The 13,675-nt window shown below is 41.5% G+C and overlaps 1 protein-coding gene across 1 annotated transcript in view; it reads right to left on the minus strand.

The window, feature by feature from the left end:
* ABCG2 (ATP-binding cassette, sub-family G (WHITE), member 2 (Junior blood group)) overlaps positions 1 to 13,088 on the minus strand; it is a gene marked incomplete at its 5' end in the record, with an annotated part of 14,551 nt that extends 1,463 nt beyond the window's left edge. The window contains 12 exons of the mRNA XM_010009397.1: positions 694 to 783; positions 1,667 to 1,821; positions 2,518 to 2,642; positions 3,273 to 3,362; positions 4,320 to 4,402; positions 6,425 to 6,672; positions 8,185 to 8,289; positions 9,383 to 9,534; positions 10,283 to 10,440; positions 11,206 to 11,358; positions 12,448 to 12,562; positions 13,029 to 13,088. Of these exons, the coding sequence (XP_010007699.1) occupies positions 694 to 783; positions 1,667 to 1,821; positions 2,518 to 2,642; positions 3,273 to 3,362; positions 4,320 to 4,402; positions 6,425 to 6,672; positions 8,185 to 8,289; positions 9,383 to 9,534; positions 10,283 to 10,440; positions 11,206 to 11,358; positions 12,448 to 12,562; positions 13,029 to 13,088 (1,534 nt within the window). The remainder of the gene's footprint in view (positions 1 to 693; positions 784 to 1,666; positions 1,822 to 2,517; positions 2,643 to 3,272; positions 3,363 to 4,319; positions 4,403 to 6,424; positions 6,673 to 8,184; positions 8,290 to 9,382; positions 9,535 to 10,282; positions 10,441 to 11,205; positions 11,359 to 12,447; positions 12,563 to 13,028) is intronic.
* Positions 13,089 to 13,675: the final 587 nt, after the last annotated feature.

The raw sequence follows: 13,675 nt of genomic DNA on the forward strand, positions 1-13,675 counted from the left end.
ACCAGAACTGTACACAGTACTCCAAGTGAGGTCTCACGAGAGCAGAGCAGAGGGGCAGGATCACCTCCTTTGACCTGCTGGTAGCACTTCTTTTGATGCAGCCCACGATATGGTTGGTTTCTGGGCTGCAAGTGCACACTGAAGCCTGCTCATGTCAAGCTTCTCATCAACCAACACCCCAAAGTCCTTCTCTGCAGGGCTGCTCTGAATGTCTTCTCCGCCCAACCTCAAGCTCAAGCTAGACTGTTTCTGCATAGGCATATTAGAGCCCAGATCTCTCTGCAAAACATACCCTGCCTTAAATCACCAAACATTAAGAGGAAAGTTTCAGTTGATGAGGTTTTGTTTGATTGATGGAAAAAAGGGATAATATTGTTCTTCACTCTGTATTGTTTTTGTCCAGCTGCATTCTAGAGGATGTACTTTTTTAGTTCCTCTCATGTGAAGTGTTTCCAAAATGGCTGTTTGGTGTTAACAGAAATGGGCTCTTCTAAACAGCACTGGGTGCTGTCTGATGAGAAGCCTTTCTTGTTTCAAGACACTGCCCTGTGTTCTGAGGTCGCTGTATTTAATTAAATTATCTTTTGCTCATTAGCCTGTAAAGTTTGGAGTTTTCTTTACCATGAATAAAGACATTCCCTTCTAGCAATTCTTTTCCAAATCTGTGCACAGGAAACTACAGAACTTACTTACTGTCATTCCATACCGAGGGATGCTAAAGTATTTGAGCCAGGCGAGCCAGGGCAGGATGCTTCTGAGGTTGACCAGCAACCCAGAGAAAATCTAGATACAAGTATAACAAAAAAGCTACTACAACAACAACAAAATAAATTCCAAATTACATACTGTTACCATGTGTTCTTTTCTAGCTCTTGACTCTGCTTCTTCAGATCAAAAACAAGTGGGAAGGTACTTCTAGAGGATAAAGCTCTTTCAGTGGATGAACAGGGGAGAGGGTACGAATCATTTCTCTTACCCAGCTTTTGGCCATAACCTCATGTAGCCCTTCTCCCAAAATGAGTAACAGGGAATGCTTTCACATGGACATCAAACCCAGATGCTTCCCATCTGTGGCCCCACATGGGTTCACTTGAACTGTCTGCTGTTACTCAGGTGTGAGGAGCTGCTGAGGTTGTGTACTTGGTTTTGCTTGTGTGCCCTGAGTCTGAGGAAATGTTGGTTTCAGCTGTTGGTTCAGCATTGCCTCATTGTTTATGGTGCCTGTTTTCTAACTGTAAGTGTTTGTGTGTTGTCTGTTTCTAACATGACCAATGGTTGGCTCTGCACCTGAGGAGAGCAACTCCCTGAGAAAGAGGAAGTTCATGTCCTCAGACAGCCAAATTTGCCTTTGGCAAAGCTAAAGGAGAGTGAGCAAAATGTAGCTCTAGGCTGCTTTTCTGCTTTCCAGGCAGTACGCTGACTGCCAGAGCTACAAAGAAGAGGGCAGAGGAGCCACTCTCACTCTCCCTCATGCCCAGTCCCCACGGTTCCTATTAATTAAAAGGACAAATCAGAATAGTTCACCCCACAGTCTGAGAAATATCAGAAAGATATTTGACATACTTGACCCCACTGTCTTTTTGCAGAATTCAGCTGAACTCTGTTCTTGTGGGACATCTTCTAGGATTTCAGGATTCAGTCTAGAAAACTGAATAATGCTACTCACAGTCATAAAAACAAATGTGATCGTCATGAGCAGGTTTGCTACAGCGTCCACGCTCTCTCCTGCTGCAATGGCTAGTGCCATAGAAGTGGCTGTGTAGGACACCATCATAAGGGTAAAAAACATTGTAAAGAAAGCTTCTACTGTTGGTTTCAAACCTTAAAGATCAGAACAAGAAGGGTTTCAGTATAATCCTGCCAAAAGCTCTACCATAACCTGAATACTCTTCTGACTTAGGTAGTGCATCCTGTCTACAGAATACATATCATCTAACAGCACCAAGACCCAAGACTGCAGTGGGGCTTGTGAGAACCTGTATATACATGCCCTATCAATGGAGGACAGGATGAAAGTAGTATGCCTTTAACCACAGTAGCACTGGAGATAGCAAAATGGGTAGAAATTACAGTACTGTACTCCACACAGTCCAAGGTGAACCATTTCCTGTGGCTTCAAGTTGTCTATCAGAGAAGGAATTTCTAGAGCACTTCCAGGAGTAGCAGTTGTATAGCATTTCACTTGTTTCCAGCAGAGAGCTGGAAAAAGTATCTTGTAAAAGTCACTGGAAGCTAAGGTGGCCATAAACAAAAAGGAATAAATCAAACCTATGTAGTAATGGCACATTTCCCTCTAAGGACAGTGGAGATGAGACATATCACAGAATCAGACATGGAAACTTAAACCTTTGAAAGTGTGTCTTTTCTGTAAACAGTGTATTATAATAAAAGCAAGCACAGTAACCACTGCCATGCTGATGGAGTACTTTTGCCTATATAAATAAATATATGTATACATACACATATATAAAATGTTAATGCCTTGTTGATTTATTGTCTGCAGGAGACCATACTTGCCTAACATGAAGTAAATTATACAGGAGAAGATGATGCTTGGTATAGTCCTCATGGGTATTAAATCAGCCATTAGCTTTGAGATGAAATATGCAGATATTCTGTAGTATCCACTGATATATTCATGTCTGGAACATATATACAGCATATTACAAATTTAATCACTAAAAACTTGTAAGATTTTCATCTGAAGACAAATGAATTCTAACTCAAACTGGAAAAAACAACTAATTCTTTTATGGTTAGGCTGTAATGCAAATGACCAGTAAGCCACATACTATAGTCATGGTTCCCTCTTCATATGCAAATGAATATGGATACTTGAGTACACAATTTTTAGTAAACATATGTATCTTGTCATCAAAACAGAGAGAGAGGGTACAGCTTAAATAATTTTCCTTTTCTATACAGTGTAATCTGCATTACTTTAAAGAATCCAGTTAGATAATATTTACTGCCCTCACTAGCAAGTCACAAACTTACTAATCAATACCTACATTGAGTATTCAGGGATTTTTTTCCCCACATATGTTAATAATTTTAAACTCTGAGCTGTTTGCAATCATAGGTACCATGTGGGGGATTTGCAGACAACTCACTAGCAGGCTAAAAGAGTACATATGCAATGTGCTCTAAAAACAAAGTACTTTTTGAAAACTCTGCACAAGGTGTACTTACGTGACAATTGGCTACAGCAGAGCAAACAAACAAGCTCTCTAGCAATAGTCCCTGATAACCTTTTTGTGTGTTTTACTTACATAAATATCTTTTTTTCCACAACAAAGAGTTCAATAGCTGAGATGCTGCTGAAACACTGGTTGGTTGTCAGAAAGAACATTGCACCCACTCTAGAAAAAGCAAATGAGCAAGCTGTTATTAAAGATGTGATGTAAATGTAGTGCTTCTGCTGCAGTGTGTGTAAATCCAGCCGTAGTGCCTGGAGCTTGGCAGTATGTGGCTTCCTACATAGAATTTCATGGGAAAAGGCACATTAAAAATTCTCAGTCTGTGAGGCATTTGTCTGATGCAAACTGTGAGGAACTGAATAAGCAATGTGAGAAGTTGTTTTCACCTTTTCCACTAAAATGTAAAGCTTTCGTATCCAATTTAAAACTGGGCAATTTTAAAGTAAATGCTATGGAGTGTTCCAAGACTAAGAACCCAAAACTTTCTTTAGTTGCAAATCCATTCTTCAGGTCATGTACATACAGCTGTCAAAATGATACACAGACAGAATAACTGAATAAAGATGGACCTTCTGACTTGTTGCTGATAAACTCAAGCGTGTATACAGAAGTAGTTGCAAGAGCAACTAGTTACCCAGGCTACGTACCCAAGTCTCTACATTTTAATCTTTAATCTATCTTTTTATCTTGGCAAAATCTTTGCAGAAAAGAAGTTAAAATGCTGCCATGCTGAATTAAGCCTTTTTAATATGATGTTTGCTATTTGGTGTTTTCAGCAATCTGACTTGCACTGAAAAATGTCATCCTATAGAAGTAGTGTTACTCACTTCATTTGGACTGCTTGTCCAGGTTACAGCATGGCAGGGCAGAAATGCATCCCTCTCTCAGTTCTACAGGGACCTTCCTAAGGCAGAAGAACATCCTCACTTTGAAGTCACTAATGTAGGCTTAGCCTTACCTACTGATGTGAAGGGAAGCATTTGCTTTAAAGAGGTAGATATAGTTCATAAAGAGCTCACGGGTTCCTTCTCATCCTCCAAGCTGTTTGCTATCCTACCAATCACAGGGATGAGGGAGCTTTATCAAATATTTGGATATCCGTTACCTAAACTGACTAACCTGTTCTGTAGTCCAGTAGAGTCCTCTTTAAGTCCAAAGAAAATAGCACCGATAACCAGTCCAAGGAAAGCTGTAACACACAGCTAAATGTAAAATAGAAAAGAAGACGAGTATTATTCTCATTGCTTTCAAAGCTACAGAAGGGCTTTTTTTTAAATACATAGTGGGCAAGTGTAGCTAGCACCAGCCATGCGAGGAGGATGATAGCAGGGGCTTGGTGGGACAGGTTAGAAATAGGGAATAGCACCTTTCCCCTGAGGAACCCCTCATGACATCTGGGGAACCTCAGCCATGCCTCTTTCCTCCCCCACTGTTTCAGCCATTCTTGGATGTCATGATTAAGTAAGTTAATTGCTGATGTATTCCAACAGCACTCCTCTCTCCCTGCTTATCCTCTCCATCATTCGTCCTCCTTAGGACTCCCCATCTGCTGTCAGTGACAAGGGTTGCTTCAGCTCAAGGGTTGACCCTGGCTCTTCAGTGCAGTATTTCTGCAGGCGTTTCTGGAGTCATCTCAATGCTACTATGATCTTGGCAACCAATAACCAAAAGCAGTCTTTCCTGACTGCTGGGCTGGGGATGACAGTTTATTTTCATGCTCCACAGTGTGTAATCACTGGGCTCTATCACACATCTTCTTCATGGGATTGTTTTTAACATGAGCAAGATACTATGATCAGGCTATAGGTGTACTGGTATTTGCAGTCTGTCACACCATTTAAATAGCAAAGACACCAGCTTCCTCAAGGATGTCTGAAATGTACATCACACTTTCATAATACTAAATGCAAATGACAAAAATCTCAGCAAAACTGATGGTATCAGGCAGTTCTGTCATTTTTAAGCATGAGCAATGCATGAAACCTAACACCATAAACCCCTTGATCCATGGTACGCTATGGCTAAGATCCTGCCGAAAGGAACAAATGTCAGAGATTATTTGGCTCCTAAGCCAATTGCAGTGGAAAACAGGGATCATATCAAGACCAATTTGGAGCAGATTAATGAAAGAAGGCTTAATGAACCATGTAAAAAGAATGCTTGTAAAATCCATCTCTAATGAGGGAGGGGAGATAGAAGAGATTGTGAGAAACAAATCAGGATCATTAACCCTGGGGAATTAGGAGATCCTTGAGAATCTAATTCTTGTCACAAGGTCAAGATTTTACAATGCAATTATTAAGGATCTCCATAGCATCAACATACAGGCACACACACATACTCAAAACCTTTTAACCTCGGGCATTCTGGAGTCGTTTCCTCTCCACACTGAGAATTTGTTCAATCATTGTATAAACCATGATGAAGATAATTTATACCCCTGTCTTGGGATCAATTTTTCTATTGGGTCTTCTAGAATTGCTGAGAATTGCAGTAGGAATTTTGATGGTGCTGGGACTGCAAAGTTTGGCCCATGACTTAGGGGATTCCTGAGGATTAGTCATTCTGCAGCCAGGCATTATTTTTGAAGGCAATGTGCAGCTTTGAAGAAATCAACATTTTTGGTGCTGATTCTTCTGAAAAAGCAGCACTAACAGGGCCATTCATGTAGAGCATGCTCATCTTCTCTGGCAGGTGTTAGACCCTATTGACGTCTTCATCACATCTTCTCCAAAAGACATCACTGCCATTAGGAACAGTGAAATGACCAAATGACACTCATATTCCGAGCTGAAGTTCTGTTAAGTATCCAAGTGTAGTCTGTTAACTTTCCCTGGCAGGGAAGAAAATCTGAGGCCAAACCCCGCAGTGCCAGGCCTGGACAATTAGAATCGAGTCTGAAGAATGTTCTTGAGTAAACGTGTGAAACTGCTTGGGACATAATCCATTCCTGGCTGGGAGCAGCAGAATACCCTGCTGGACAAGATCTTGCCTCCCAAAGTCTTTCAGTAGTTCAAACTTAGTTACTGAACAGACCCTCATGCTGCTCATTTGGAAGCAGTCAGGACATCTAGTGAATCAGATTTCTAGACCTTGAAAACTCTTCTTTCAGATCTTACTGCAGTTAAAGTATCAAGAAGCAAAAAAGTCCCAATGACTTATCTAACACAGGAGTGGAATAAATGCAATGTATATCACAAAACGGTATATACAAATAGTGTTACCTGAGCTATGGAAGCTTGAGGGTTTCCTACCAGGTTTTTAAATGTGCGCTTGGACACCCATTTCAGCTGATGAAGGAAGGAATTGGCATATGTGATTTGCTGGAAAACTGCTTTTGTTTTCTTTTTATTTCCCAAAGAAATACTCTCTAATACAGCTTGTGTTTCTTGGTAATAGGCAGAGTTGAAGTATTCTTCTGCTAACTTCTCAGCCAAGGTTTTATCATATTCAGTGTGTTCTTTAGTGCTCTCTGCTGAAAAAAATTAAAAAGAAATACAACTGTTTCAGTAAGGGATGGGAAGATTGTTTAGGAGCTAAGACAGGAGAGTTATGTTGGGGTGGAGAGTTACTAACAAAGCAGAAGAATTAATATGTACATTTAGTTGCAGCGATTCATTGCACTCAGTCTCATAGCATGCAGTTCAGAAGAGTCGCTATAAGTAAGACCAAACCTCTGTGTTTGTCTGTGCAATCTATCCCACAGGCAGCAGCTTCACAGCAGACTATTCTAGGTAAACCCTTGCCTCCCAGTGAAGCTTCAAACTGGCAACAGTCTGACTTTTCATCAAGAAGTTATTTCCCTCCCCGCCTTGGGTTTCTGTAAGTGATCTGTTTTGAAGATCTGATGAGATAATCCTAGGCCTCCCAGGCTTTTAAATCCAGGTAATCCCTCATGTGTTTACTTAAGACAAACCTTTGAGTCTGTCAAATCTCCATGAAATTTCAGCTGGACTCCTTTTTTTCTCAGCTGTAGTCCAGTGTGTGTTTTTCCAATGACAAACACAACACGTGTTGCCAGCTATAATATTAGTCAGACCCTGAACACAGTCAGCATTTTTGTAAAATGTTGCTTCTTTGGTAAAGTTATAGTGAAACTCTGTTTGGGCACAGAGGGTATTCATTATTTCATTTCCCTTTCAATTCATGTGAAAGGAGTGTGCTGTTAATGAGTAGCAACAGACAGGATGAAAAAGCATGCTACTGGCCATAGGTGAGATTTGCTTTGTTAGTTTGGGGATCATTTCTGCCTTACCACAACTTCAGCGAAGCATCACGAGAACACTGGTCCCCTATCTCTACCTTCCCTTCCCACCCTACTCAGAGGAAGGAAAACAGTAATTTCATAACAGATAAACTATTCCATTAGGTAAAAATTGCAAGTCATAACCACATCAAATTATCAAATTCCATTTCCTTAACTGGAAAAACTGCCCTGGTTTATTGTCTCTCCTTCTGCAGGACGTCAGTTCTTTTGCCTCAAAGATGAAAGAAGATCTTTCTCTGTGTTGAGAGGTAACAAAATAGTTTATTTTCCCACGTGTTATACCTTCAACACAGAAAGATATTCTTTCACCTTTAACATCTTGTCATTTGAGTGCGACACAAAAGTATACAGGTCAGTTTGTGAAGAAATGGATAACAATGATAAACTACTAAATACCTATTTATGACAGGCAAACTATTCTCACGTAGGCAGGAATATTTTATATAGTAGTGTGTGAATTTGGTACTTATTTTGGGGATGTTAATTACTTTTCATGTATAAACAAAAGGGATTTAGGAGTACTGTGGGGTTTTTTTTCCTACAAAGCACCATGGATCATCAGTATGTGATAGTCTCATGCATACAAACAACCTTGTACAACAAGCTTGTACAACATGGTTACTGGTTGACACCTGCAAGTGATTTATTTGTGTTGCGCCAGACGCCTTCTGGCAAAACACACGTTATGACAGTTTCATTCAGCTCTGTGTTTCATACCTGTGTCAGTTTCACTAGTTTTGCTCATTGCCACTGCAGTGGAGTCTCCATTAATGATGTCCAGGAAAAAGTCAGCAGGGTTGTTGTATGGCTCACACTCGTAGCCTGTGGTGACAGCATTAGAAGCTTTAAGCAGTGGTTGTGTGACTGGCAGAATGCTGTGCATGGCTATCATAGTATCATAGAATGGTTTGGTTTGGAAAGACCTTAAAGCTCATCTAATTCCAACGCCGTGCCACGGATTGGAACCCAATCTTCCACTAGACCAGGTTGCCCAAAGCCCCATCCAACCTTGCCTTGAACACTGCCAGGGATGGGGCAGCCACAGCTTCCTTGGGCAACCCGTTCCAGTGTCTCACCACCCTCATAGTGAAGAATTTCTTCCCGATACCTAATCTAAATATACCCTCTTTCAGTTTAAACCCATTATGCCTTGTCCTATCACTACTTACTCTTACAAAAAGTCCAGCATTCTTGTAGGTCTCCTTCAGGAACTGGAAGGCTGCTGTAAAGTCTCCCCTGAGCCTTCTATTCTACACGCTCAAGAAGCGCAACTCTCTCAACCTGTTTTCACAGGAGAGGTGCCCCACCCCTTGGAGCATCTTTGTGGCCCTCCTCTGGAGTCACTCCAGCAGGTCCACAACCCTCTTATGCTGGGGGCCCCAGAGCTGGATGCAGTACTGCAGGTGGGGTCTCACCAGAGCAGAGTAGAGGGGCAGGATCACCTCCCTCAACCTGCTGATCACCTCCTGTTAATGCAGCCCAGCATATGCTGGCTTTCTGGGCTGCAAGCACAGATGGACAGTTCACAGCCACACCACTGTGCCCATTGAGCAGCCTGCACTACAAGCACTGCAGGCTTCAAAACATCTGTGCTAACCCAAGAGATGAATGGCACTGCCGGACAGCTCTGCCAGTGAAAGTAAGATGACAGCTGGCAAAGTGCCCTTCTCAGCTCTAGCCTGTGCTTTGTCTGATTAAGATAAGCTCAGGAACAGTTGATTAGAGTCAGCCCGATCATCCAAACCCACATATGGATCCAGAGGTGAAACAACAGGAGATATACTTAGCCTGTTAAAATCCTGGGCTTGCTAATACACACTATGTTCAATTCTGATCAAGTACTGTTAGCATTTCATTCAAGTTAGTGCAAACTAAAGATGCTGCTGCAGTTTGCCCTGCTGTGAGTTGTGCTCACCAACAGACTGGAAGTACTCCATGGCATGCTGAGTGGGTCCGTGGTACAGCACTCTCCCTGCGGCCAGCAGCGTCAGGTTGTCAAACAGTCGGAATATGGAGTACCGAGGCTGGTGGATGGAGAAGATTACTGTTTTTCCTTGTTTTGCCATCCTGAATGTGAAGAACAACAGGAGATGTTAGCTTTGTAAGTTGATTCAGCCTTTAGATAAGAGAATTTGCAAGTTCAGTTAAGCCACAGTTAAATTTGATTAACTTGGCGGACTGGGGAGGGGGGGGAAGGAAAGGAAAAGAAAATATTTGGGACGTATTTGTAGAGCCTGTGTGAGAAAGCTCCCTCTCATTGGGAATGCTGTTGGAGGCTAAGGTCCTGGGAAGATTTTGATGCAAGCAGAAAGCTCTGAAGAAAGGCATCTGAGTCTTCTTTGCTTGTAGTAAATGCAAAACTATGTAAAATTTGCAAACGAAAAACGTGTTGTGCTTGTTTTGCCAAAGATAGACCTGAGATTTTGCTTATGGCAAACCAGCCAGCTGTGTTCTAACTACTGTCCATATTAAAATTGATCACTTTACCAGACAACAGGTATTTTAATCACTTTTCTGGCCCAGGCAGACATGAAAATAAAAAGGAAGCTGCCTGTGACAGCTATCACGAACGAATTTTAGTCCTGGCATGCACATGCTTTGTGCAAGTTGTTTTGTGCACTGCTGTGAGCAGCTGCTTTGGAGTGAGAGAATTCATACATCCTTTTTCCTAACCCTTTTGCAGCCTTGGCTCGCTGGTAAACAATTACATGTCTGATTTCCCTGTTTGCCTATTCTAACTGTGATTTAAATCAAATACAACTGAAACATAGCAGAGTGAGTGGTGAAAACAGGAAAATGTTTCCAAGGCCATCACCTTTTCAGTAGCAGTAGAACAGCATTAGCAGTGCTGGCATCAAGTCCTGTAGTTGGCTCATCCAAAAACAAGATGTCAGGATCTATGATGAGCTCCATCCCAATACTGGTCCTTTTGCGCTCTCCTCCAGACACCCCACGAGTGAACTGCGTGCCAACCTGCCACAAAACAAGAAACTTGTCTTTTTTGGCCTGACAACAAATACTTGAGTGAACAGTATGTGACTGATATGGCAGCTTTTGGGAAGAGTTGTAAGAAATTTTGACCCTACTCTCAGTGCAGATGTAGATGTTACTTCACACAGGCCAGTTCTAACATCAGTATTACTTGAGGTGTTCTCTTTTTTCTCCAGCAACAGACTACCTTTCCCTCCCCCTCAGTGTAACAGCATATGTCAGTCAGTATTACAGCAGTGTCTATACAGATTGCCATACAGAAATGTTATTGTATTACTGAAATAGTCTGTTTAATTTTACTCTTTTTTATCTGTCAAGATGAGTGATTTGGTTAATTAAAGAAATCATTTAATATCTAGGGAAACCTTAGAGCAACCTTCCAATATCTAAAGAAGGCCTACAAGGAAGCTGGAGAGTGACCTTTTACAAGGGCAGGTAGTGATAGGACAAGGGGAAATGGCTCTAAACTGAAAGAGGGGAGATTTAGATTAGATAGTGGGAAGAAGTTCTTTACTGTGAGGTTGGTGAGACACTGGCACAGGTTGCCCAGAGACGCTGTGGCTGCCCCATCCCTGGCAATATTCAAGACCAGGTTGAATGGGGTTTTGACCAACCTGGTCTAGTGGAAGGTGTCTCTGCCCATGGCAGGGGGTTGGAATTAGGTGAGCTTTAAGGTCTGTCCAACCCAAACCATTCTGTGATTCTATGATTTGTTCATGATTTAAGCACCATATTTACACACCTTACCTTGGAATCTGCCACTTTACTCAAGCCCAGTTCCTTGATGATCTGATTCACTCGTTCATTTTTTTCATGTTCCTTCACTGACTTTGGCAAACGGAGTGCTGCTGAGAACTTCAAATTTTCTCTTACAGTCAGGGTTCCCATCACCACATCATCCTTCATGTAAAAAACAAAACAAAACAAAAAGTAGCTACTTGGTGGTCACTAAGCAATTGCTATTTTGTTCCTCTGAATACTGCATCTACCTGTGCTTTATGTTGTCCCTGCAAGGTAAGGGGTAGTAGCAACTGCCAGGACATGCAGTAAGGTGCATCTTCAATGTCTGTGTCACGGCAGAGAGTTGATTTCATGCATGTGATTGTATTTGCCTATATTCATAAAACAACGCAGTACAGGAACATCCTCCATCATGCATGATACCAAAATGCATAAATAGCAACGTATTCAAAACTATCCCTCACCTCTTCTTACCTTACTCAGATTTTTGGAGGTGTTGAGTGAGATATTGAAGGGCTAAAGGGACCTAAGGAAAAGAGAGGTTGGGTCCACAGGGGGTAGGGTGAAGGTTTTCCAAGCTTGTTTCAGCAAAGGAGGAAGGAGAGTAGGTTTTTTTCAGTATTAGCTGCTTGTCTCTTGCAAAAGAGATCTGTCAGATGTAGAAAGTTCAGAGAGTTATGTGTGCTTTGATAGACTGCCTTTCTTTAACATGCTGACTGTACTTTTCTAAGGGGCTTTCACAGATGCATGTCTTCAGGTCTTGATAAACTGCAAGCATGCTGCTAAGTACAGGTAGCAGGGATGGGAAGAAATTAAGAGACAGATACAATTTCCCTCCTTTTGTCCTTTACATGTCTTTCTTCCCAGCCCACCCTGGCACAACAAAGTTGTTCTCAGAATGGGACTTAGTGGCATTGTCCCTGGGCATGCAGAGGTACAAGCTGTATATTACCAGAAAGCACAATACTTAGAAAATACCCCATGCATATTTTTAGCCTATGGCTGTTCCCCAAATGGAGAACAAGAAGGGATCCAAAGCATCTACTCTTGTTGACTTACAGAATTAAAGAAAGAGACTCAAATACAAAGTGAAGTATCTTTTCCAGCGAGGGTGGATGTGTAAAGAGTTGCTACTGCACCAGCCTCGATTCTTGGTTCAAGGCAATGTACTTGGAACACAGCAGCAACTTCTTACAACTGCAGTCAGAAGAGGACAGTAAAATCCGTAGAGTGCTAAGAAATACTTACCTGTACTACGTATCCAGAGGTACATTTAAAGTTGGCAGGCTGAGGAGCTCCATTGATCAAAATGTCACCAGAAAGCCCATGGGGATCCTTCCTTGCCGCCAAAATGTCGAGCAGACTAGGAGGAAAGTCGGTTTCTTTGTCGGATGAGTATGCACGAAGTAAGCTCTCTGAACCACAAACCCAGTTCATGAAACAAAAAGCTATATAAAAATATCCCATGGGGTGTTTTTTGCTATTTAGAAAAATCCCCAGCCACTTTCAAGGGCTGAGTTTCTCTTGTCCTGGTTTCCTAAGGAAAGGAGATCTGTGCAACTTCATAGTGCATTTGTGGTATAGCATAACCGAGAGTGATATGTAAGGATTGTATATTAAGAAAGCGTGGACTAAAACTGAATTACATCTGTGTCATGTAAGGTGATTGTCTTTTTTGAATTGAGGTATTTTTCAGAAACCAGAGAGATTTGCACAGACCTAAATGAAAACAAAATCTTTCCCTCAAAGTATTGTCTGTTACTGCTAAATATGTCTAGAGTCATTTTCTCCTTGGTGTAATTTCTGAGTAGGGCAAAGAGGGAACTTACGACGTTTTACCACTACCAGTGGGTCCCAAAATTGCATTCAGTCCTGGTCTCATGATGCCACTGTAAGACAAAAGAGGTAGGTTTTATAAAATAGATGGGTGATTTTCTCTCTCTTACTGTGTCACCTGGTAGGCTAGTGTAAATTACCTGAACTGCCTTCTGCGTCCCATTAATTATGGAATTAATGAAGCTGCCTGATCATAAACAATATTTATGATCTGTCAAAATCCACCTTCATTTTTTATTCCTAATTCAAGAAGAACTAATCCTGATATGATGAAGACAACACAGAAATTGTGAGTAAAATGTAGCAAAACTGATATGCATGCTTTTCCCTCATGGAGCTCTACAAGTGATGCAAACACTTGCTTTAACCCATTCAGTTCTAAAGGTACTATTCTCTTATCAGAGAGAATAATGGTCCTAAAGACAGAACGTATTAGGGATTTGTCTGTACTTACAGAAACAGCAGTTGATAGTTTCTCTGTATCTGATTTTAAGCCACATGAAACTCAAAAGCCAGGTAGAAAAGATTTTTAAGATTTGCGGAAAAGACCCTATAGAAATTATACAGTATATGGAAAAACCGCTGCCTTTTCTTTATCTTTTTGCTGGGTGTTGTGGTTTAAGCCCAGCCAGCAACTAAG

This window comes from Nestor notabilis, unplaced genomic scaffold, assembly GCF_000696875.1.
Source record: "Nestor notabilis isolate BGI_N333 unplaced genomic scaffold, ASM69687v1 scaffold5492, whole genome shotgun sequence".
Lineage (NCBI taxonomy): Eukaryota > Metazoa > Chordata > Aves > Psittaciformes > Psittacidae > Nestor > Nestor notabilis.